The 21288-nt window shown below is 44.3% G+C and overlaps 1 protein-coding gene and 1 long non-coding RNA gene across 15 annotated transcripts in view; one reads left to right on the top strand and one right to left on the bottom strand.

The window, feature by feature from the left end:
- Positions 1–840: 840 nt before the first annotated feature.
- On the bottom strand, positions 841–8240 carry LOC102135789 (uncharacterized). Of its 3 annotated transcripts, none has more exons than XR_012433094.1 (3): positions 8041–8240; positions 6831–7419; positions 841–1351 (listed from the first exon to the last, which is right to left on the bottom strand). It is a non-coding gene; the product is annotated as an uncharacterized lncRNA (long non-coding RNA). The 3 variants fall into 3 exon arrangements; XR_012433095.1 differs by lacking the exon at positions 841–1351 and adding an exon at positions 4350–5208 and having other exon boundaries at positions 6831–6966; positions 8046–8240; XR_001489799.4 differs by lacking the exon at positions 6831–7419 and having other exon boundaries at positions 8046–8240.
- A 123-nt stretch (positions 8241–8363) lies between these two features.
- The window catches only part of ACTR3B (actin related protein 3B), a 99701-nt gene continuing 86776 nt past the window's right edge, over positions 8364–21288 (top strand). For 7 of the 12 annotated variants that reach the window (XR_012433093.1, XM_005551232.4, XM_074036433.1 and 4 more), the window contains exon 1: positions 8364–8502. Coding sequence is in view for 2 of the 12 variants with exons in the window: in XM_005551232.4 (XP_005551289.1) it covers positions 8459–8502 (44 nt within the window). In the remaining 10 variants the exon portion in view is untranslated. Of the gene's footprint in view, positions 8633–21288 lie in introns of all 12 variants that reach the window. The other 5 variants (XM_045388082.2, XM_074036434.1, XM_074036430.1 and 2 more) reach the window with 1 other exon arrangement.

A 21288-nucleotide genomic window follows, 5' to 3' on the forward strand; every position in this document is an offset into this window, starting at 1 on the left:
CCCCATTCACTGTGACCTCCTTGTTTCCCAGCACAACTTCTGCTGGAAAGGACCAAGTTAATATCTGGTGAAGATATTTTTGTAATGACATAGTCTTGCTTTATTCATTCTACTATAATTACATGAGAATTCCTGCTGTCCTGCTTCTGATAATGTTCTAGAATGAACATCAATAAGGAGAGGAGAGACCCTTGGAAAGCCAGCTCCTCCAAAACCTGTTGCTTGTGAGATTGCACAATGGCAAGAAACATTTGGACCTAGTTTTTGGCAGTACGCTGTGTCCAGATTGCCTGGAATCCAATTTACGCTACTCAGCAGTTTCCCTCCCTATTGGCAAAATAATTTAATTTTTATTGGATACCACTCAGTCTCTAGGACATATAGTGATTGCGTGATGGGAATTCATGGTCATTTGTTACTGAAAATAGACAACATTCAAGGTAAAGAGCTCAAAAGTAGAAAAGTGTATTTAAAATGTTAGTCTGAAGGACTGATCACTGAGATTCCTTCTGGCTCTAACACCTATTATACCTATGCTTACCAGATGCTGGTTTTGCAATGCTTTAGCGGCTCCTGTTTTCTCAAGAGAGCCTAAAGAAGGTGCTCAGAACAAAATTAAATTTTAATCTAGGCTAATTTTCAAAGTATGAGCCTCAGTTTTCTTATTTGATTAAGAGAGGTATTTATAATATCTACCTCGTGGGAATGTTATGAAGATTAAATGTAATGGTGTGCTGAAAATGCTTTGGAAATGAAGATATTATTGTAACTCAGTTCTCCATAAGAAATGAATAGGAAATTGTTACAAACTGTCAGCTGAAGAATGATGAGGTTCATATATTTGGAAAGGAGAGCTTTATTTCTCAAAAAAGCCTACAGCCTGGAGGGGGCCCATTCTGACAGGCTGGGAAGTGTAGCCTCTGGCCAGAAGCTGGAAATAGGCACTTTGAAGGTTGAAAGAAGAGACAGGGATTTACACTGAATGGAGTGTAAATATACATATTCAATAAGCTATAGGTGGAACCATGAATATTCATGAGACGGGAAACATGCACATGTGCAATTGAACTTCATGCTTCTCCATGGGTCCCATGTTCAAAAAATGGTGGCATTGAAAGTGTGATCTCAGGGTGGAGTTTTCAGGACTCTGATGTCAAAAGGTGAAGCAGAGGACTGGAAAACCCTCACAGTGCATCTTCGTAGACTGGCCAGAACTGCTCTGTGGTTGGTGGTCTCTTACCAGGAAGGAATGATGTTCAGTTGTGCACAAACCGTGAAAAGGGAAGGGTGGCAGTCCAGGCTTTGACTGAACTCAGTGGTGGCATCTTTGAAAGGCCTGGTTTCTGTTTACCTTTAGGGAAGAAAGTCAAAAGGCAGTTAGAAAGGGAGGGGGTGTAACCAGCCAAGTCCAGCCTCTCACCCTGTATTAGTCAGTTTTGATGCTGCGGATAAATACATACCTGAGACTAGGAAGGTAAATAGGTATGTATGTATGTGTGTATGTATTTATTTATTTATTCTGAGATGGAGTTTCGCTCTTTCACACAGGCTGGAGTGAAATAGCGTGATCTCAGCTCATTGTAACCTCTGCCTCCCGGGTTCAAGCGATCCTCCCACCTCAGCCTCCCAAGTAGCTGGGATTATAGGTACCCGCCACCATGCCTGGCTAATTTTTGTATTTTTAGTAGAGATGGGGTTTTGCCATGTTGGCCAGGCTGGTCTCGAACTCCTGACCTCAGGTGATCGACCTGCTTTGGCCTCCCAAAGTGCTGGGATTACAGGCGTGAGACACTGTGCCCAGCTGATAAATAGGTTTAATGGACTCACAGTTCCACATGGCTGGGGAGGCCTCACAATCATGGCAGAAGGTGAAAAGCACTTCTTACATGGCAGCGGCAAGAGAGAATGAGAGCCAAGAGAAAGGGGTTTCCCCTTATAAAACCATCAGATCTCGTGAGACTTATTCACTACCATGAGAACAGTGTGGGGGAAACCACCCCCATGATTCAATTATCTCCCACGGGTCCCTCCCATAACACCTGAGAATTATGGGAGCACATTTCAAAATGAGATGTGGGTGGGGACAGAGCCAAACCATATCACACCCCATTATGGCTAGGAACTCAGCTTTCAAGGTTTCTCTGGGGTCCCCTTGGCCAAGAGGGAGTCTGTTCAGTCAGTTGTGGGGCTTAGAATTTTATGTTTATCTCTCAAACCCTAAATCTTGTCTGATAGAGTGGATGAACTTATTAAAATGCAGCTCCCCAGATTTCATCTCTGGATTCTGAGCAGTGGGCATAGAATCAGTGATTGATTCTGATGAGAGGCACATGGAAGCACTCAGCCTACTTTGTTGAATGAATAAATGAAGTGGATGTGAATTGAAATTGGAAGGATGAGAGAAGCTTTGAACAGAGTTTTAAAGGATGATGAGAATGAGGTAGGTGAGGAATGTTCTAGACTCAGAGCCCTGCACAAACACCTGACAATACAGAGGGTTTGAAGAACAGTGTGTGGGCATAATGTGAGACGAGATTGCAAAGGTAATTTAGAATCTGATCTTAGAGAACCTTGAATGCCATAATAAAGGTTTGGATCAAATTCCAAAGAAAAACACATCACTGATGGTTTTAGGGAAAGAAGACTGACATAATACATACATTTTGGAATTCCGTCATGATGTCCCTCATAGCAGTATAATTTTCCTGAAAGATGTCTTGGAGAGACAAAAGCCTGGAGGCAGGGTGGCTAGTGGGAGGCTACTGAGCAGTTGAGCAAGAACGACGGAATGAAAAGTAGGGGACAGAGACACAAGGGAAGCGGTGGGGTTGAAAGACCAGGGCTTGGCAGCTGAGTGGTACAGGAGGGAAGCAAGAAGAGAAGGGGGCATGGAGGGTCACAGTCTGAGTAACTGCCCTTGGCAGAGACAAAACATAGCAGAGTTGGTCTGAATACGTTCAGTTCTCTAGGTAATTTTCTTAAGACTTGTGGTTTGGGGTCTGTTATTAACTCGCTGAACTCACTCAACACACTCCGGCCAATCAACTCTTGCTTGGACCATTTTCTCCTGCTGTTGCCAAGACATCAGCGAGGCCCATTGAGTCCTGTGACAGGCCCTTCCTCTTAAAGGAGAATGCCAGCTACTTTCAAAGGAACGGGGTTCTAATTTTTTTGGTACTCCTTTCTCGTTTGCATCCTCATGGCAACAGGGAACACACAGCTTGCTCTTGCCTACAGCTCTGAGATTTAAGATTCGCAGAGCTGCTGGGTGGGCAGGTTTTGAAGACAGCCTTTAGTTTTTGTGTTCTTTATCCTTCTTGGCCCAGCACAACTACTTAAATGCAGGACATTAAGATCCCATTGTCCGGGGGCTCATGCACTAAATCCCATTAGATAGACAATCTCTAAGCCCTGATTATTTTGTTCTTAAGCTGTCTTGATATGCATAAATATACGGCATTGCCAGAATCAAATGGTGTTTATTACAAGTTCATTTGAGAGTGGTGTGGATATAAGGCAGTACTTGGGATGGTAGTTATGAAACGGTCACATCGTCTGCTAGAGGAGATGCTGAATTGTATATGGGAGGTGTTCTGGTTTCCATGTTTCTGACTGTGGGCAGCAGGTGGAGTAGGAGGCCATTGTTACGTAGAAGCACAATAAAGAGATGCTTCTTCCTGCTGACAAAAGCCAACTAAAACACTTCTCTCATGACAAGTTGAATTTAAGGCACAAATCAGAAAGCAGGCTGAGCTACTCAGAGAAAAGATTCCTAGGTTAATATGCATTTAGTAGCAGGAATTTTTAAAAGTATATTGGAGAGGGCAAAACCTCTTTAGCAATATCATTAATAAAGATAGTACTTGACCTGCTTTTTTTTTTTTTTTTTGAGACAGAGTTTCGCTCTTGTTGCCCAGGCTGGAGTGCAATGGCGCGATCTCAGCTCACTGCAACCTCCACCTGCTGGGTTCAAGTGATTCTCCTGCCTCGGCCTCCTGAGTAGCTGGTGGCAGGTGCCACCACACTTGGCTAATTTTGTATTTTTAGTAGAGACGGGATTTCACTGTATTAGCCAGGATGGTCTCCATCTCCCGACCTCAGGTGATCCACCTGCCTTGGCCTCCCAAAGTGCTGAGATTACAGGTGTGAGCCATCACGCCCAGTGAAGTGTTTCTTATAGAATAGGAGGTTTATACCTCTGTGGGTGTTTTGCCTTAGGTACTGTCAAAACTGATGCAATTAGTTTCTGATGTATAGGAGCATACAATCTAGGAAGAATAACACAGAAGAATATACAGAGAATTGTCTTAGACTGTTCAGGCTGACATGACAAAATACCATTGACGGGGTGGCTTAAACAACAGAAATTTATTTTTTCACAGTTCTGGAGGCTAGAAGTCTCAGATCAGCGTGCCAGCAGAGTTGGGTTCTGGTGAGGCCTCTCCTCTTGGCTCGCAGACAGCCGCCTTCTTTTGTTCTCACAAGACAGTGCTGTGTCTTCACACAATGGCCATTCCTCTTCTCGTTGATCAAACCCAATTTCAGTCAGGTAATGGCAGCCATATATTTCAGAGGAGATGAGGCCCCTCTCCAGCCCAACGGGGTCTTCTTCAATGATCTAAGTGAATTCAGTCTATCAGAGGTGACTGTTTCATAACTACTATTCTGAGTCCTGCATCATCCCAGCACCACTTTCAAAGGAACTTGTGATAAACACCATTTGATGCTGGCAATGCTGCACATCTATGAACATCAATGAACCATCCAGTGACTGCTTTTGGTGTAGGTTGGAATTGTGGGTTGAAGTGTGTCTCCTACAGAACGTGCTGAAATCCTAACCGTTGGCACCGGTGAATGTGATATTTGGAAGCGGGATATTTGCAAATGTAGTTAAGTTGAGATGAGGTCATTAGGGTGGGCACTAATCCAATATGACTGATGTCCTTATAAGGAGAATGCCATGTGAAGATGCAGACAGTGGGAGAAGGCTACGTGATGATGGAGGCAGAGATTGGAGTGATGCACCTGCAAGCCAAGGAATGCCAAGGGTTGCCAGGAGCCATCCGAAGCTGGGAGAAAGATATGGAACAGAACCTCCCCTAGAGTCTTCGAGAGAACATGGCTTTGCTGACACTTGGATTTGGCCTTCTGGCCTCCAGAACTGTGAGAGCATCAATATCTCTTGTTGAAGTTACCCAGTTTGTTGTTCTTTGTCATGGCCACCCCAGAAAAAGAACAGAAAAAGAGCTGATTAATGACACAAGAAGAGAAGCAGCTGGGAACTTCTGGAAACATTTCCTCCCACTCCCTTTGAGAAAGGGCATCACGATGGGGCATTTCTTCCACTGTTTTTGTCCATCATGATTTTGGTGCATGGAGTGGCTGCAGCCATCTCAAAACTGCACGCGATAAGCTGAGGACAAACATTAACATGCAGGGCCCTGGCAGAGCTGAACGTACAGGCCCATGATGATGCCATCGGGTGGACAAATTATCCCGGAGTCGCTGGATTTCCTATCGTGTGAGATAACAAATTTGCTCTTTCCTCGTGCCACTTTTAGTTAGGTTTTCTGATATCTGCCTACAAAACATCTTTGATATTTCAAGGGTTAGTGGTATCTAGAGGAAATCACTGAGGTCAGGAAATCTTTTGTTTTCTACCAGCTGCTGACCATAACCATCAATCCCAGTAAGTCCTATGCAGAGAAGATGCTCCCTGAACACGCACACCCTTTATTACTAGTCAGTCCAAAATTCCTACACATGCTTCTTCCCTGGTGTAGTAGCTGGGTCCTATACAAGCCTTGAGATCTTTCTTCCTGGGCTTTATACATGTTTTCCATCCCAGAAACACTCTTCCACCCTACAGTCTCCTCCTAGCTGCTCTCTGCCCACCTTCTGGGTTTCAGCTTCAATACCATTGCTTTGAGAAGTCTCTACTGATTCCCAAGTCAGCCCCTCTATGGCTTGCTGGGCACCCTGGACTTGCCCTGTCTTCGCATTGACTACACGGTATTGTAATTGCCTGTTTCCTGTTGCTGTCTCCCAGTGGACTCTCATGGGCAGAGATTCTGAACATCCTGTTTACTGCTGCATGCTCAGTCTAACACAAAGCCTGACTCACAGCAGGCGCTTGATATGTCTGTTAAGTGAATAAAATAAAAGACATGGCAGTGTCAACAGTCTGTAATTTAGAATTAATCTATGTTTAGGCCAGGACCATGGAAAAAATAGGAGTTGGACTGGGAGCAGTGGCACTTGCCTGTAGTCCCAGATACTCGGGAGGCTGAGGTGGAAGGGTCCCTTGAGCCCAGGAGTTCTGTGCCACCCCGAGTGACGGACCTGCACTAAGTTTGGCATCAATATGGCGCCCTCCCAGGAGCGGTGAACCACCAGGTTGCCTAAGGAAGGGTGAACTGGCCCAGGTCAGAGATGGAGCAGATCAGAACTCTCATGCAGATCAGTAGTGGGATTGTCCCTGTGAACAGTCGCTGCCCTCCAGCCTGGGCAACATAGTGAGACCCTATCTCTAAGAAACAAGCAAAAAGAAAAGAAAAGAAAAAGAAAAGGGAGCAAGGCAGGGCTCTGGCAAAACACAAAGCAAGCCAGCCAATCTCCGACCCCAGCCTTGGGCTCCTAAACTGGGATTCCTCCACACTTACTCCCTTTTATTTTCTTCCCATTTACTTCTCTCTTCAGTTTTCCTGAACATTCTCTAGGTCTGGGCCTTATTGGGTACTTATGAGTTAAAAAAAGAAATGATAATGGGTTACCTAGGAGTGGTCAACATATCTATCACTTCTAGGTAAAAAACACAATGTTTTAAGTACCTGTAAAAACAACATGTCTCAGCTGGGCGTGGTGGCTCATGTCTGTAATCCCAGTACTTTGGGAGGCCGAGGCAGGCGGATCACGAGGTCAGGAGTTTGAGACCAGTCTGGCCAGCATGATGAAACCCTGTCTTTACTAAAAATACAAAAAATTAACTGGGAATGGTAGTGGGCGCCTGTAATCCCAGCTACTTGGGAGGCTGAGACAGGAGAGTTGCTTGAACCTGGGAGGCGGAGGTTGCAGTGAGCTGAGATTGCACCACTGCACTCCAGCCTGGGCAACAGAGTGAGACTTGTTTCAAAAAACAAAATAAAAAAACGACATGTTTCCAGAAAGCTCCTAAAAAATTAGTATCAAGAATTTACGATCGGGCAAGAAGCAGGAAGCAAGTGGCAAGTGGGGCTTTCAGTAACTTTATAATATAGTAGGTGGTGTTTGCCTTCTTTGGTTTCGGTAAGAACTTTTGGGCAATCATCCCATCTTTGACACTTGAAAACATTTTCCAGGAGTGATCTTGGTGTGATTTACTCAGTCTAAGGTCATTCATTCCTTAAGGCTGTCCAAGCATTTGTTTTGCAGATTTTTCTTCTGAGAAAAATTTAGGCAGTGTTAAGTATAATAATTCCAACTAATTTTTTTTTTGGTTTGTTTTTTTGAGATGGACTCTCGCCCTGTTGCCCAGGCTGGAGTGCAATGGCACCATCTTGGCTCACTGCAACCTCCACCTCCCAGGTACAAGCGATTCTCCTGCCTCAGCCTCCCGAGCAGCTGGGCTTACAGGCGCCTGCCACCACCCCCGGCTAATTTCTGTCTTTTTAGTAGAGAAGGGGTTTCACCATGTTGGCCAGGCTGGTCTGGAACTACTGACCTTGTGATCCGCCCTCCTCAGCCTCCCAAAGTGCTGAGATTACAGGAGTGAGCCACCGCGCCCAGGCAATTCCAACTAATTTTTTTTTTTTTTTTTTTTTTGCTATATGGGGAAGGTTACTCAGTCATTCAACAAGCATTTGGGCACTTCCACATATACACCAAATACTGTGCTAAGCACCTGCTGCTCATCAATAGTTATTAAGACAGACTCAAGCCCTATCCTAGAAGATCTGATAGTCCAGTAGGGGAGACAGACTACAAATACATAAATATAAAAATATAAACACTTTGCTTTAAGGGTTAGGAATGAAACCAACAGATTGTTGAGGCAGAGGATACAGTACCGGTAGGGGACCTAGTCAGGGTGATCAGGAACAACTTCCCTCGCAAGGTGACATTCGAGCGAAGAGTTACAGGATGAGAAAGGCGCCAGGCCTCGGAAATGGGGTCACGTTCATGTAAGTTGGTTAAAAATAAACCCCAATCTCTCCAGCAGCAACGTTGAACGTGTGGGGCCAAGAAGCCTCGCTGCCAGCACTAAAGATGGCGCGCCAGGGGAGGGGGCGGGGCACACGCGCGTTCTGATTGGCCAACCCGGGAGTGACGTCACGTGTCGGCCGCCGAGCATCCGGGCTCCTGGCGGCGGCGCTGCGGAGGCTCGCGGGAGACGCGGCGCGCAGGGCGAGCGGGCGGCCGAGCGGACAGCGGCGGGGCGCTCCCGGGGGGCCAGCGGGGCCGAGCGCCGCGCGTCCCGAGCATGGCGGGCTCCCTGCCTCCCTGCGTGGTGGACTGTGGCACCGGGTAAGAGCCGCTCGGCGCCCACCCCCGCTCCTCCGCGGCCCCGCTCCCGGCCCCCGGCGTCCACCTCACCTGGAGGTCGAGCTGTGTCCGTCGCCCCGGGCTTGAGCCCCGCGTCCACCTACCTGGGCAGGTGGGGCGCCGGCCGCCGCTTCCCTCCAAGCCTTGCCTTGACGTCGTAAAACCCCCTCTTCCCCGCCGGGAAGGGTCACAAGAGGAAAAGCACGGAGGGGAGGGACGCGGTGCCCACTCTGAGCGAGCCCGGCGCTCCTCGCCTCCCCCGCCCACGTGGCCGGGTCCCTGGACCCGCAGCCCGGCTCCGGCCGCCGCCGGGGTGGACACCCTGAGGGGCACCGGGAGCGCGGGATCTCCCCTCCTAGGAATATTCGCCAGCGTGAGGCACAGATCACTGCAGATCCTTTAACGTCACTCACCTCCTAGCGAACGGTGTCCCTGCCTTCCAGCGTTCGCAGCACTGGCCCTCGTTCTGTGCCCGCGTGTGCATGTCATTCCTCCTGGCTGAGGATTCTTTACCACCTACTTGTGGAGAGAATTGCATCGATCTCCCAACTTGACACCCTTTTTACTGCCCTCCCTGCGCTTTTCCAGTATGAAATGGCACACTCAGGCCAAGCTCTCGCTTTGGTTTGCATAGATTTGCCTTTTCGCTGAAAAATGATGTGTTTAAAAAGACTCCATTTTGAAAAACACCCTAAATTTGGGAAAGCATGTGTGTGGAATTGTGGTACAGGTTTTTGTTTTTAACTTTTTGAGTGTGACCCCTTCGATGCCGTTAAGCTATTAAAGAGATCGTAGGAAATGTCCTGAAATATCGGTGACCCAAGTTAGCTGGTTGTAGTAAGCTGTTTGCTGAATCCATGTAGCTGGTAGTTTGGGAATACAAGCTTGCCTGCTTGCGTTATGGATGTAGTGCTTAGTAAAATAGCGTGGAAGTAAATTTGGTCTCTTAGAGATTTTTTTCAAGAAGGGTTTTTAATCATTTTTGCCACAGAATGTTCCACGGCATGTTCACCTTACCCTTGATTCTTTTCTATAGAAAAATGCACTCGGTTTGGTTTCCTTGACAACCTTGTGGGGGTGCCGTCTTTAATTTGCTACAGTCCATCTCCTACTGGTAGTTCCTTCCTTTTTACTGCTGAAGCGACCAGAAGTGGTTGTGGACTGGAAAAATCTGCCTCTTTGCTTGTATGAGTTCTTTTTGAAATACACATCATATCAACCTTTGTAGCTGTTTATTTTAGAACTTGCTTTTCTACCTAAAACTTAACAAGACAAAGTCAGTGTTGTTGATACTACAACTCCTCTTAACTCATGCCCTCCTCCCCCCCCCCCCCGCCCCGTGGGTTCATCTCATGTCCCCTCAGGTCTGATTGTGTCAAGAATGAAACCAGCAGGTGAAATTATTTTTCATTTCCATATTTGCATGTGAGATTTTTGCTTTGTATTTTTGGTCTTGCAGAACTATTGAAGTATAAAGGATTTCTTGATAGTAGCAATAAAATAATGCTCACAGAGTTGGCATACCTTTCATATTAGTAAGTCATGGACCTTACTCATCTCTCTTGCTATAAATACCCAAAATGTCATGCTCAGTTTTGACCTTTTGAGGTAAGTGATTTATGTAGCTTGGCTCACTTGGAGATTCAGCTTCTATAGATCGCTATTTTGTGGCCCAAAGTCATGCTTCAGAAGTTGGTGTCAAGACTTAGAAACGGTGGCAGGGAGTCCCCGTATGAATTCCCCATAGCCAGTGTATGGCCAGAAGGAGCCTGAAAGAGCCCGAATTTTCCAGCTTGAGCACATCTTGTATTTCCCAGAGAGCTAAAATGATTTTTGGCTTCAGTTTTGCCTCAAAATAGGAAAAAAAAAAGGTAAAATTCAGATAAAAATAACCAAGCCAAAGGAAAAGAAGGGACCTAGGAAGTCACCCTGAGCTTTAGCCCAGTGGCTGCTGAAGTTGGTCCGCACATTTGAGCTTAGTCTTCCTATCCAACAACATCATAAGAGTCATAGTTATGTAATTTCTGTCATCAGAAATCAAGAGAAATATCTGTTTCTTGGGTGAAAAAAGCCTTTTTTGTAGTACTAAATTGTAAAAACATTAATGTGGAGCTATACATAGTGGGCACTAATGATTTATTGGACAGTGTGATAAACAGTATTTTTTACAAATAAATTTCATCCCAGTATCCTTGAATCCTCCTCTGCTAAACTCTGAGACTGAGTGAGCACTGGTGTGCTGGGGGCCAGGATAATATGGACAAAGGGATCTGCCGAATCCAAAAATAAATCTTCATCTATTTAAAGAGATGACTAGGCTGCATAGTTTTCAGAGAATATTTCACAACTCCAGTCTCACTTCTCTGAGCCAAACTTTTTAAATGAAGTCTTTTGCATTTTTCAACTTACTTTGAAATAATTTCAAATCTACTGAAAGCTGGAAGAGAACAAAAAACTACTGTGTACTCTTCTTCCAGTTTTACCAACTGTTAACATTTGCTTTGTCACAGTCTGTGTGTCCATACATATTATTATTACTTTCCTGCACTGTTTGAGAGTAAGTTGCAGACACCACTTCCTTTTATACCAAAATACTTCAATGTCAACTTTCTGAGGACACATTTTCTCTTCTAGAATCACATACTAATCATCAAAATCAGAAAATTTAACATATGTACAAGTAGTATCCTGTATACAGTACAGATTCTTGTGTTTTATGGAATATCACCCATAAAAGACCTCCCCATCTAGCGTCATACATTGCATCTGGTTGTTGTCATGTCTTTTAAGTCTAATTTAATCTGGAATAATTCCTTAGCCTTTTTTTGTCTTTCAAGATGTTGACATTTTTGATAGCCAGTTGTTACCTAGTCTTTCTCTGTGATAGATACAGGATATGCATATTTGTCAGGACTGCCACAGAAGTCCTGTGGATCCTTCTTAGTGCATTCCATCAAAAGGCTTAAGATAGGGACTTGCCTCACTCTTGATGAGGTCCACTTGGATCGTTTGGAGAGGGTGATGTCCACGAGATTTCTTCACTGTTCAGTTACTGTTTTCCTTTGTAATTAAGAAGTCATTTGGCTGGGCGCAGTGGCTCATCCCTGTAATCCCAGCACTTTGGGAGGCCAAGGTGGTGAATCACCTGAGGTCAGGAGTTTGAGATCAGCCTGGCCAACATGGTGAAATCCCGTCTCTACTAAAAATACAAAAATTAGCTGGGCTTGGTGGTGTATGCCTGTAGTCCCAGCTACTTGGGAGGCTGAGACAGGAGAATTGCTTGAACCTGGGAGGCGGAGGTTGCAGTGAGCCAAGATCGGGCCACTGTATTCCAGCCTGGGCGACAGAGTGAGACTCTGTCTCAAAAAAAAGTCATTTGTGGGGAAGTATTTTATGTAAGTATTCTTAAACTTTCATCCGTTAGATTTAAGCATCCATTGGTGACTTTTTTTTTTTTTTTTTTAAAAGACGGAATCTTGTTCTCTTGCCCAGGCTGGAGTGCAGTGGCACAATCTCTGCTAACTGCAACCTCTGTCTCCTGGGTTCAAGCGATTCTCCTGCTTCAGCCTCCCAAGTAGCTGGGATTACAGGCATGAACCACCATGCCTGGCTAACTTTTTGTATTTTTAGTAGAGATGGGGTTTCACCATGTTGCCAGGCTGGTCTTGAACTCCTGATCTCAAGTGATTCACCCACCTTGGCCTCCCAAAGTGCTGTGATTACAGGCGTGAGCCATTGTGCCTGGCCCACTGTGATTCTTGCCTGAATTGCTTATTATGGTGATGATTGCAAAATGGTGATTTTTAAACTCTATTATTCTGTCTCCATTTATTAGTTAACATTTTATCTTAAGGGAGAACTTATCTATAGTCCTCATTTGTTTGATTGTCTGTATCAGTTGTCGTTCTGTTCAAAGAGTGATAATCCATTATGCTGTCCTTATTGTCATTAGTGGGTTATTATCTATTGCCTTGATTTGTTTTGATGCTTAAATTGTCCCAGATTTGTCCAAGTGAAGCTCATTCAGGCTGGCTCCCATATTCTTTATTTTTTATTTATTTTTTGAAATGGAGCCTCACTCTGTTGCCCAGGCTGGAGTGCAGTGGTGTGATTTCGGCTCACTGCAACCTCTGCCTCCCTCTGAGTAGCTGGGATTATAGGTGTACACCACCATGCATGGCTGTTTTTTTTTGTATTTTTAGTAGAGATGGGGTTTTGCCATATTGGCCCGGCTGGTCTTGAACTCTTGACCTCAGGTGATCCACCCACCTTGGCCTCCCAAGGTGTTGGGATTACAGGCGTGAGGCACTGCGCCTGGCCTTCCATGTTCTTTAGACATGTCTTCATTTTTTGAGCATTCTGCTGTTATCAAAATAATTCAAGGGGCTGGGCCCGGTGGCTCACACCTGTAATCCCAGCACTTTGGGAGGCCAAGGCTGGTGGATCACCTGAGGTCAGGAGTTCGAGACCAGCCTAACCAACAAGGTGAAACCCAGTCTCTACTAAAAATACAAAAATTATCCGGGCGTGGTGGCTCAAGCCTGTAGTACCAGCTACTCGGGAGGCTGAGGCAGGAGAATTGCTTGAACTGGGAAGCGGAGGTTGCGGTGAGCCAAGATCTCTCCACTGCACTCCAGCCTGGCGACAGAGTGAGACTCCATCTCAAAAAAAAAAAAAAAAAAAAAGCAAGGATATCTTTTTGTATTTTTTGCCTGAGTATCTGTGGTTTAGATTTTTAGAAATGGGATTTCTGGGTCAAAGAGCAAATGCGTATGTAATTTTGCTAGGCAGTGTCAAATTCCACTCATTAGTGTGCATTCTCACCAGTAATGTGTGAGGATACCTGTGTCTTACAGATTCACCAGTAGAGCCTTTGCCAATTTGTAAAATTACCAGCCTAGGAGAAATGATATCTTAATGTCTTTGTTTTGTGTTGCTGTAACAGAATACCACACACTGGGTGATTTATAACGAAAAGAATAGAATGGTGAAGGTGACAGCAGTTAGTTGGAGTGAGCATCTCCCAAAGTTCTACAGTGTGGCCGAGGACCTTGATTGCTTGATTTTACATTGTTCTTTATTTTACTTATTTATTTTTATTTTGAGACTGGGTGTTGCCCTGGCCTGTTTGTTTGTTTGTTTTTGGAGACAGAGTTTTGCTTTTGTTGTTCAGGCTGGAGTATAATGGCGTGATCTTGGCTCACTGCAACCTCTGCCTCCCAGGTTCAAGTGATTCTCTTGCCTAAGCCTCCCAAGTAGCTGGGATTACGGGCATGCACCACTGTGCCTAGCTAATTTTGTATTTTTAATAGAGATGGGGTTTCTTCATGTTGGTCAGGCTAGTCTCGAACTCCCGACCTCAGGTGATCTGCCTGCTTTGGCCTCCCAAAAAGCTGGGATTACAGCCGTGAGCACCTGGCTTTTTTTTTTTTTTTAAATAGCCATTGCAAATATTGTGAGATGTATTGTTACAGGAAGTCCCTTGCCCTCCCAAAAGCTACCCCACTTCTCTGTCAAGAGAATGGCCCAGTTCTCTCCTGAGTCCACAAAGGGGAGGTGACAGGATTGCTTTCATGTACATTATATAATGCAAAATTTAAAAAATCTTCATCTGAATACTTTTTGTTTTATTTTGAATAATCAGCCATCATGGTCCCCATTTTTGTCCCCAACTTGAGATGTATGAAGGCTTTTGGTCTCCCTGGGAGTGGGTAGTAGTGTGGAGGCAGCCAGGGCATACCTGTACACTGACTTGAGACCAGTTCAGTAAAAGTGCACACCTTAAAAAAAGAAAAAAAAAAGTTTATTTGGCTCACAGTTCTGGAGGCTGCAGAGTCTTAGAGCATGGTGCCAGCATCTGCTGAGGCCCTGCATGCTGTGTCATCCCATGGTGGAAGATGGAAGGGTAAGAGCGGGTGAGATTGTGAGCATGAGAGAGGGCTGTACTTCATATTTTAACAACCCACTTTCATGATTATGATAATCCTTGGGTTTATTTTTTCTGTCTCTTCATTTCTCTAGCTTTTCTCTGGGGTTTTGGTCTTTTGCTTCTTTATTTTTAGAAGCTCTTCATGTATTAGGGTCTTTTGGGTTCCGCAGACCACTCCCAGTTCTAGTGATTTGCTAGGAGGAATCAGGACTACAGTGAAAATGTAGAAAGCAAATCAGCCAAGGGAAAAGATGTGGGGTGGAGCCTAGAGGAAACTGGGGCAAGCTTCCTGAGTCCTCACCCAGTGCAGCCACGCAGGATGCACTTAATTCCTCCAACATCAGGCTGTGACAACATGTGTGCAATACTCTGTACCAGGGAAGCTCCTCAGAGACTCAGGGCCCAAGATTTTCACTGGGGGCTTGTCATGGAGGCACCCTGTGCATAGCACGTGCCAGAATTCCAGAGTCCCAGAAGGAAAGCAAGGCATTGGCATAAACCACATTGTTTGCCACTCTAGGCGCAGTGAACTACTTTTAGCATTTAGGGAATGATGGGAACCCCCCAACTCCAAGATCCTAGATGCCAGTTAAAGGCCATTCCTCCAAGCAGGACTTTCTAAGAGACTGCAGTCTCAGGCCCATTAACTTTCTTTTGCACGTAGGGAATATTAACCCTTAATGATATATATTGCAAATATCTTTCCCCTATTTATTATTTGTCTTTTACCATGCAAAGTTTGTTTTCTTTAGGCAGTCGGATTTATTAATCTTTTCTTTATTGTTTCTAGATTTTGAGTCATAGTTAAGAAAGGTTTTTTTCATTCCCAGATTATGTGATGGTTTCTTTTTTCTTTTTCTTTTTTCTTGAGACAGTCTCACTCTGTTGCCCACACTAGAGTGTGGTGGCACAGTCTCCACTCACTGCAACCCCCACCTCCTGGGTTCAAGCGATTCTCTCGCTGCAGCCTCCCGAGTAGCTGGGACTGCAGGTGCGTGCCACCACATCGGGCTAATTTTTGTATTTTTAGTAGAGATGGGGGTTTCACCATGTTGGTCAGGCTGATCTCAAACTCCTGACCTCAGGTGATCCACCCACCTTGGCCTCCCAAAGTGCTGGGATTACGGATATGAGCCACTGTGCCCAGCTGGTAGTTTTTTTTTTTTTTTTAATGGTTTCATTTTTTTCATTTAAATCTCTAATTCATTTGGAATTTATCCTGAGATAAGGTATGAAGAATGAACCCAGTTGGATCCACTTTTGTGTGTGTGTGGCTATGGCTGTCCTGTTTATCTCAACATAGTTTATGGAAAAAACCCAGCGACTGGAGATGCTGCCTTTATCATGTGCTACATTTGTCTATGCAATTGTGTTTCTTTCTGGATTTTGTATGGCGTTGTATTAGTCTATTGGTCTGTTCATAAAAGCAGCACCACACAGTTTTAATTAGGCTACTTAGAATGATTTCATTTCTAATGGTTTCAGCTTCCCCTGCCCATCTAATTCTTTTTTAGGGCTTTCCCATATATTTTTGCTTGTTGTTCCTCCAAGTGATCTTTATAATCAGCTTCTCTAGTTCCAGGAGAGAAAGCCTGATGGCGTTTTTATTGGGATTGTATTAAACTTAAAAATTAATTTAATGAGCATCATCATCTTTATAACACTGAGTCTTCCTATCAAAGAACATGGTTTATCTCTCCATTAGTTCAAGTCTCTTTTGTGTCTTAGGAATATTGTAGTCTTTCCGCAGGTAGATTTCTTGTTAACTTTATTTATATCTATGTATTTGATTTTTTTTTTTTTTTGCTATCATAAATGGTGCCTTCTCTTTCATTTTATCCTCTGTTTTTCTTGAATATATGAAGACAGTTTTTTCATTTCTAGATTGCATGGTGGTTTTTCATGGTAGTTATTCATTTTATAACCTGCTGCTTTACAGAATACTCACGTTATTTGTATGAATTTTTCCCTTGATCCCTAGGGATTTTCAGGTATAAAAACTTGTCATTGGGCCCAGCGCAGTGTCTCAAGCACTGTAATTGCAAGCACTTTGGGAGGCCAAGGCGGGCAGATCACTTGAGGCCAGGAATTCGAGACCAGCTTGGCCAATGTGGCAAAACCCTGTCTCTTCTAAAAATACAAAAAATTCAGCTGGGTTTGGTGGCACACGCCTGTAATCCCAACTACTTGGGAGGCTGAGGCAGGAAAATTGAACCGGGAAGGCAGAGGCTGCAGTGAGCTGAGATTGAGCCACTGTACTCCAGCCTGGCCAACAGAGCCAGCCTCCGTCTCAAAAACCAAAACCAAGACCTGACAATGGCAAAAGAGATTGTTTTACCTCTTCTTTTTCATTTTTAGGGACTCTAACTGCTTTTGTATTGACATAATGCAGGGGCCAGTACCTCCAAAACAATGTTAACTTAAATTAGAGTGGAGTTAGTGGGCATTATTATTTTATCCCTGATTTTAGTGGGATAGTCTGTTTTTTTTTTCCCCCCCATTTATTGTGGTCGAAGAGGGTTTGTGAATGTTCTTTGTATTCTTTTTTTTAAGTCAGAGTTTCACTCTTGTCGCCCAGGCTGGAGTGCAGTGGAGCGATCTCGGCTCACTGCAACCTCCACCTCCTAGATTCAAGTGATTCTTTTGCCTCTGCCTCTCAAGTAGCTGCGATTATAGGCGCCTGCCATCACGCCCAGCTAATTTTTTATACTTAGTAGAGACTGGATTTCACCATGTTGGCCAGGCTGGTCTCGAATTTCAGACCTCAGGTGATCCACCCACCTCGACCTCCCAAAGTGCTGAGATTATAGGCATGAGCCATTGTGCCTGGCTAGGAGATATAATCTTTGTAAGTTCTGAGTTTAATGTAGCTATATGAACTATCTTATTAATGATGTTATTTAGGGTTTCAGTTTTTTTTTTTTTTTTTTTTTTAAACTGAGACCGAGTCTCCCTGTGTCACCTAGGCTGGAGTGCAGTGGTGCCATCTCGGCTCACTGCAGCCTCCACCTCCTGGGTTCAGGTAGTTATTTGCCTCAGCCTCCTCAGTAGCTGGGATTACAGGCACCTGCCACCATGCCTGGCTAATTTTTTTTGTTTTTTGAGACGGAGTCATGCTCTGTCGCCCAGGCTGGAGTGCAGTGGCCGGATCTCAGCTCACTGCAAGCTCCGCTTCCCGGGTACACGCCATTCTCCTGCCTCAGCCTCCCAAGTAGCTGGGACTACAGGCGCCCGCCACTTCGCCCGGCTAGTTTTTTGTATTTTTTAGTAGAGACGGGGTTTCACCATGTTAGCCAGGATGGTCTCGATCTCCTGACCTCGTGATCCGCCTGTCTCGGCCTCCCAAAGTGCTGGGATTACAGGCTTGAGCCACCGCGCCCGGCCTTCCTGGCTAATTTTTGTATTTTTAGTACAGACAGGGTTTCTCCATGTTGGCCAGGCTGGTCTCGAACTCCTGACCTCAGGTGATCCACCCACCTCTGCCTCCCAAAGTGCTGGGATTACAGACATGAGCCACTGCACCTGAACTCACTTGGGGTGTGTGTGTGTGTGTGTGTGTGTGTGTGTGTGTGTGTGTGTAAGTAACTAGTCTGTCTTGGACTGAGAATGGCATACTAAGGCCTCCTGTTATTAGTCTCCTATTAAGGTCTCCTTGCATTTTCTGTGGGTCCTGCTTTATGAAAGTTGTTGCTGCCATGTTGGTTGTCTAGATGGAAGTAATTTGTATCTTCACTAGAGCTGTCGTTTTAGCATATTAAGTAGCCTTCTAATTGTTTTCTCAGCAGAGTTCTACTTTGTCAGATATCAAGATGTGTGATCCCTGCTTGCTTCTCCTTTTGTTTATCTGATGTATGTTTGTCCATCCTTTTATTATTCTTTCTGAATTGTTTGTATCCAAAATATTGTTTGATTTTGCTTTTTAGTCAGTGTGAAAATGTTGCCTTTTATTGGATGACTTAAGCTCATTTATACTCATAGATAGGTGATTTTTAAGCATATTTATATGTATTGATAAGATTGATATATTTGGCCTTAGTTTTGCAATATTTACATGTATATGTATTTAAACATAATCTTTTGCCATATAGTCCATTTTGTTTGATTTATATTATATCTTTTTTGGTGCACTTTAGGGCAGACTGTATTTTTGTCTAATTGTTATCATTATATATAGTCCTTTTATTCATGGCTGTTTTCTGTTGGCTCCCAACTGTGAGTAATCATGAAATTAGCTTGCATCTCTTCTTCCCCTCCCACTTCTCCTTTTCAGCATCTGATTTGCAAAAAAAAAAAAAAAAAAAAAAAGCCTTCTAATTAATAGAAATTATTAGCAGTCAACAAGTTTATTATATTTTATGTGCATTCTTTTCATGTTGCATTGGACCTGTATTGACAGAGGACAGAGCCATAAATTACTATACTTTTTCCCTTACAACTGCCATAAAAGCTTCATTTAAGAAAAGTTCTCTGTAGCATTGATTTTACCATATGTCTTATATCCTTTTCATACTAAAAGATTCTTTAATAGTTTATTGGGCATATGGTGCTATAAATACACATTCACGTAACACTACTTCCTGGAACCTCCTAAAAATGAACAAAACTAACCAAAAATAGAGAAGAAAGCAGCTAAAATTCGTATCACATTTTATGAAATTTCTAGTGAAGTGTGGATCCATTTGCAGGAGGATACTGAGATGTGGCATTCCTGCCCATCTCTGGCTGGTTGCAGGTGTCTAAGCATACGTTTCTGTAAGTACCACTCACAGTCCTTACAGCAGAGCTAGGAGCTGATGGATGAATGGACCACTGCCAAAGAAGCATATTCTGGCAGCAGCTCCTTTCCGTCCTAAAATATGGCAGGGCATGCTGGGCTAAAAGAGGGATCATGTAGTAACAGTGTCATTATGTTCTTTGACTTTGTGTCACTAAAGGAGAAAACCTGTGAGGATGACCAGCTTATATCTAATCAGAAATTGCTAATATCTAAGATAAGGCATTTCCCCTTAAACCTGCCTGTCCTCCACAGTGAACTTCGGAATTAGACATATGCCCAGAACAAAGGATTTAGTAGAATTAGTAGGAAAGTATACCCAAATTCAGGCTCTGATTGCTCACTGTTCAGCCAGTTCTTCTAAACAACCAGAGGACTACACAGAGATTCAAGACATTGTATTCAGTATCATTGTAAGCAGGGCGAAGAGTTGTTGAGCGAGCAGGTCCAGGGAGACCTGCACCCATTCGAAGCTGAGTGTGAAGCAGAAAGGACCCACCATGGGACTGTGCACAGAAAATAAGGAAAGAAACATAATAAACAAAAATAGATGAGAAAGTATACTTTGGAAAGAGTACTTCAGTCATTAGAGTGGCATTTTATTTTTTTATTCTTCATTTTTTGAGATGGAGTCTCGCTCTATCCCCAAGGCTCGAGTGCAATGGCTTGATCTCGGCTCACTGCAACCTCTGCCTCCTGGGTTCAAGCCATTCTCCTGCCTCAGCCTCCTGAGTAGCTAGGGTTACAGGTGCCTGCTACCACGCCTGGCTAATTTTCGTATTTTTAGTAGAGGCGGGGTTTCACCTTATTGGCCAGGCTGGTCTTGAGGTCCTGACTTCAGGTGATATGCCTGCCTCAGCCTCCCAAAGTGCTGGGATTACTGGTGTGAGCCACTGTGCCCGGCTAGAATGGAATTTTACATAAAACCACTTTGCTTTTAAATGTAGACAACATGAGCTCAATCAAACAAAAGAACAAAGAAGTAATTTTAAAAGATTAAAGAAAGCTAAAAGGAGGACATGGAGGTCAGTGAGCTGACATCCATAAGGAAAGAAATAGAAAACTGAAATCATTTCAGGAGTGAAAAGCATGTTGGGGGTTGCATGAGGTAGTACCAGTGGTTCTGAAATCTCTGACATGGAGGATCAACTTCCTGAAATTACATAGACCACGGTAGGAAGGAACAAAGGGGTAATGGTGATTAGAGAGAAGATGGAAGCTGTGGGAGAAGAGTCCAGAAGGAATCTACTGTAGTCAGAGCTGGTGTTCCTGAAGAAGAGAACAGAGTGTATGGAACAGATGTAACATTAATAAATAAAAGACAAAGTTTTCCTGGAATATAATGAAAGATCATATAATATTAATATAAGGACTCACTGTGAACTGGAAAAAATTCACTGAGTCATTAAAATGGAAGCGTATCCTGGTTAATTTATAAAACCTGAAAGATAGACCAGGCACGGTGGCTTGTGCCTGTAATCCCAGCACTTTGGGAAGCTGAGGCGGGCGGATCACCTGAGGTCAGGAGTTCCAGACCAGCCTGACTAACAGGGAGAAACCCCGTCTCTACTAAAAATACAAAATTAGCCAGGTGTGGTGGCGCATGCCTGTAATCCCAGCTACTGGGGAGGCTGAGGCAGGAGAATCGCTTGAACCTGGGAGGCGGAGGTTGCAGTGAGCTGAGATTGCGCTGTTGCACTCCAGCCTGGGCAACGAGAGTGAAACTCCATCTCAAAAACAAAACAAAATTTAAAAAAACCCCTGAAAGATAAAAGAATCCTATATTTAAGCAGGAAAAAAGCAAACTGGCCACCTCTAATGGAAAAAATAAAATCACCTTAGTCTGGGGGTTTTCAGCAATGTAATGTGCCAAAAGGTGATGAAGCAATGCTTAAGAATGTGGGGGTGGGGTGGGGTGCGGGCACAGTGGCTCACGCATGTAATCCCAGCACTTTGGGATGCCAAGGCAGGAGGATTGCTTGAGCCCAGGAGTTGGAGACCAGCCTGGGGAATGTAGCAAGACCCTGTCTCTATTCCCCTGGCCCCCGAAGGAAAAAGCCGGGTA

Source organism: Macaca fascicularis, chromosome 3 (assembly GCF_037993035.2).
Source record: "Macaca fascicularis isolate 582-1 chromosome 3, T2T-MFA8v1.1".
In the NCBI taxonomy this organism is placed as follows: Eukaryota; Metazoa; Chordata; class Mammalia; order Primates; family Cercopithecidae; genus Macaca; species Macaca fascicularis.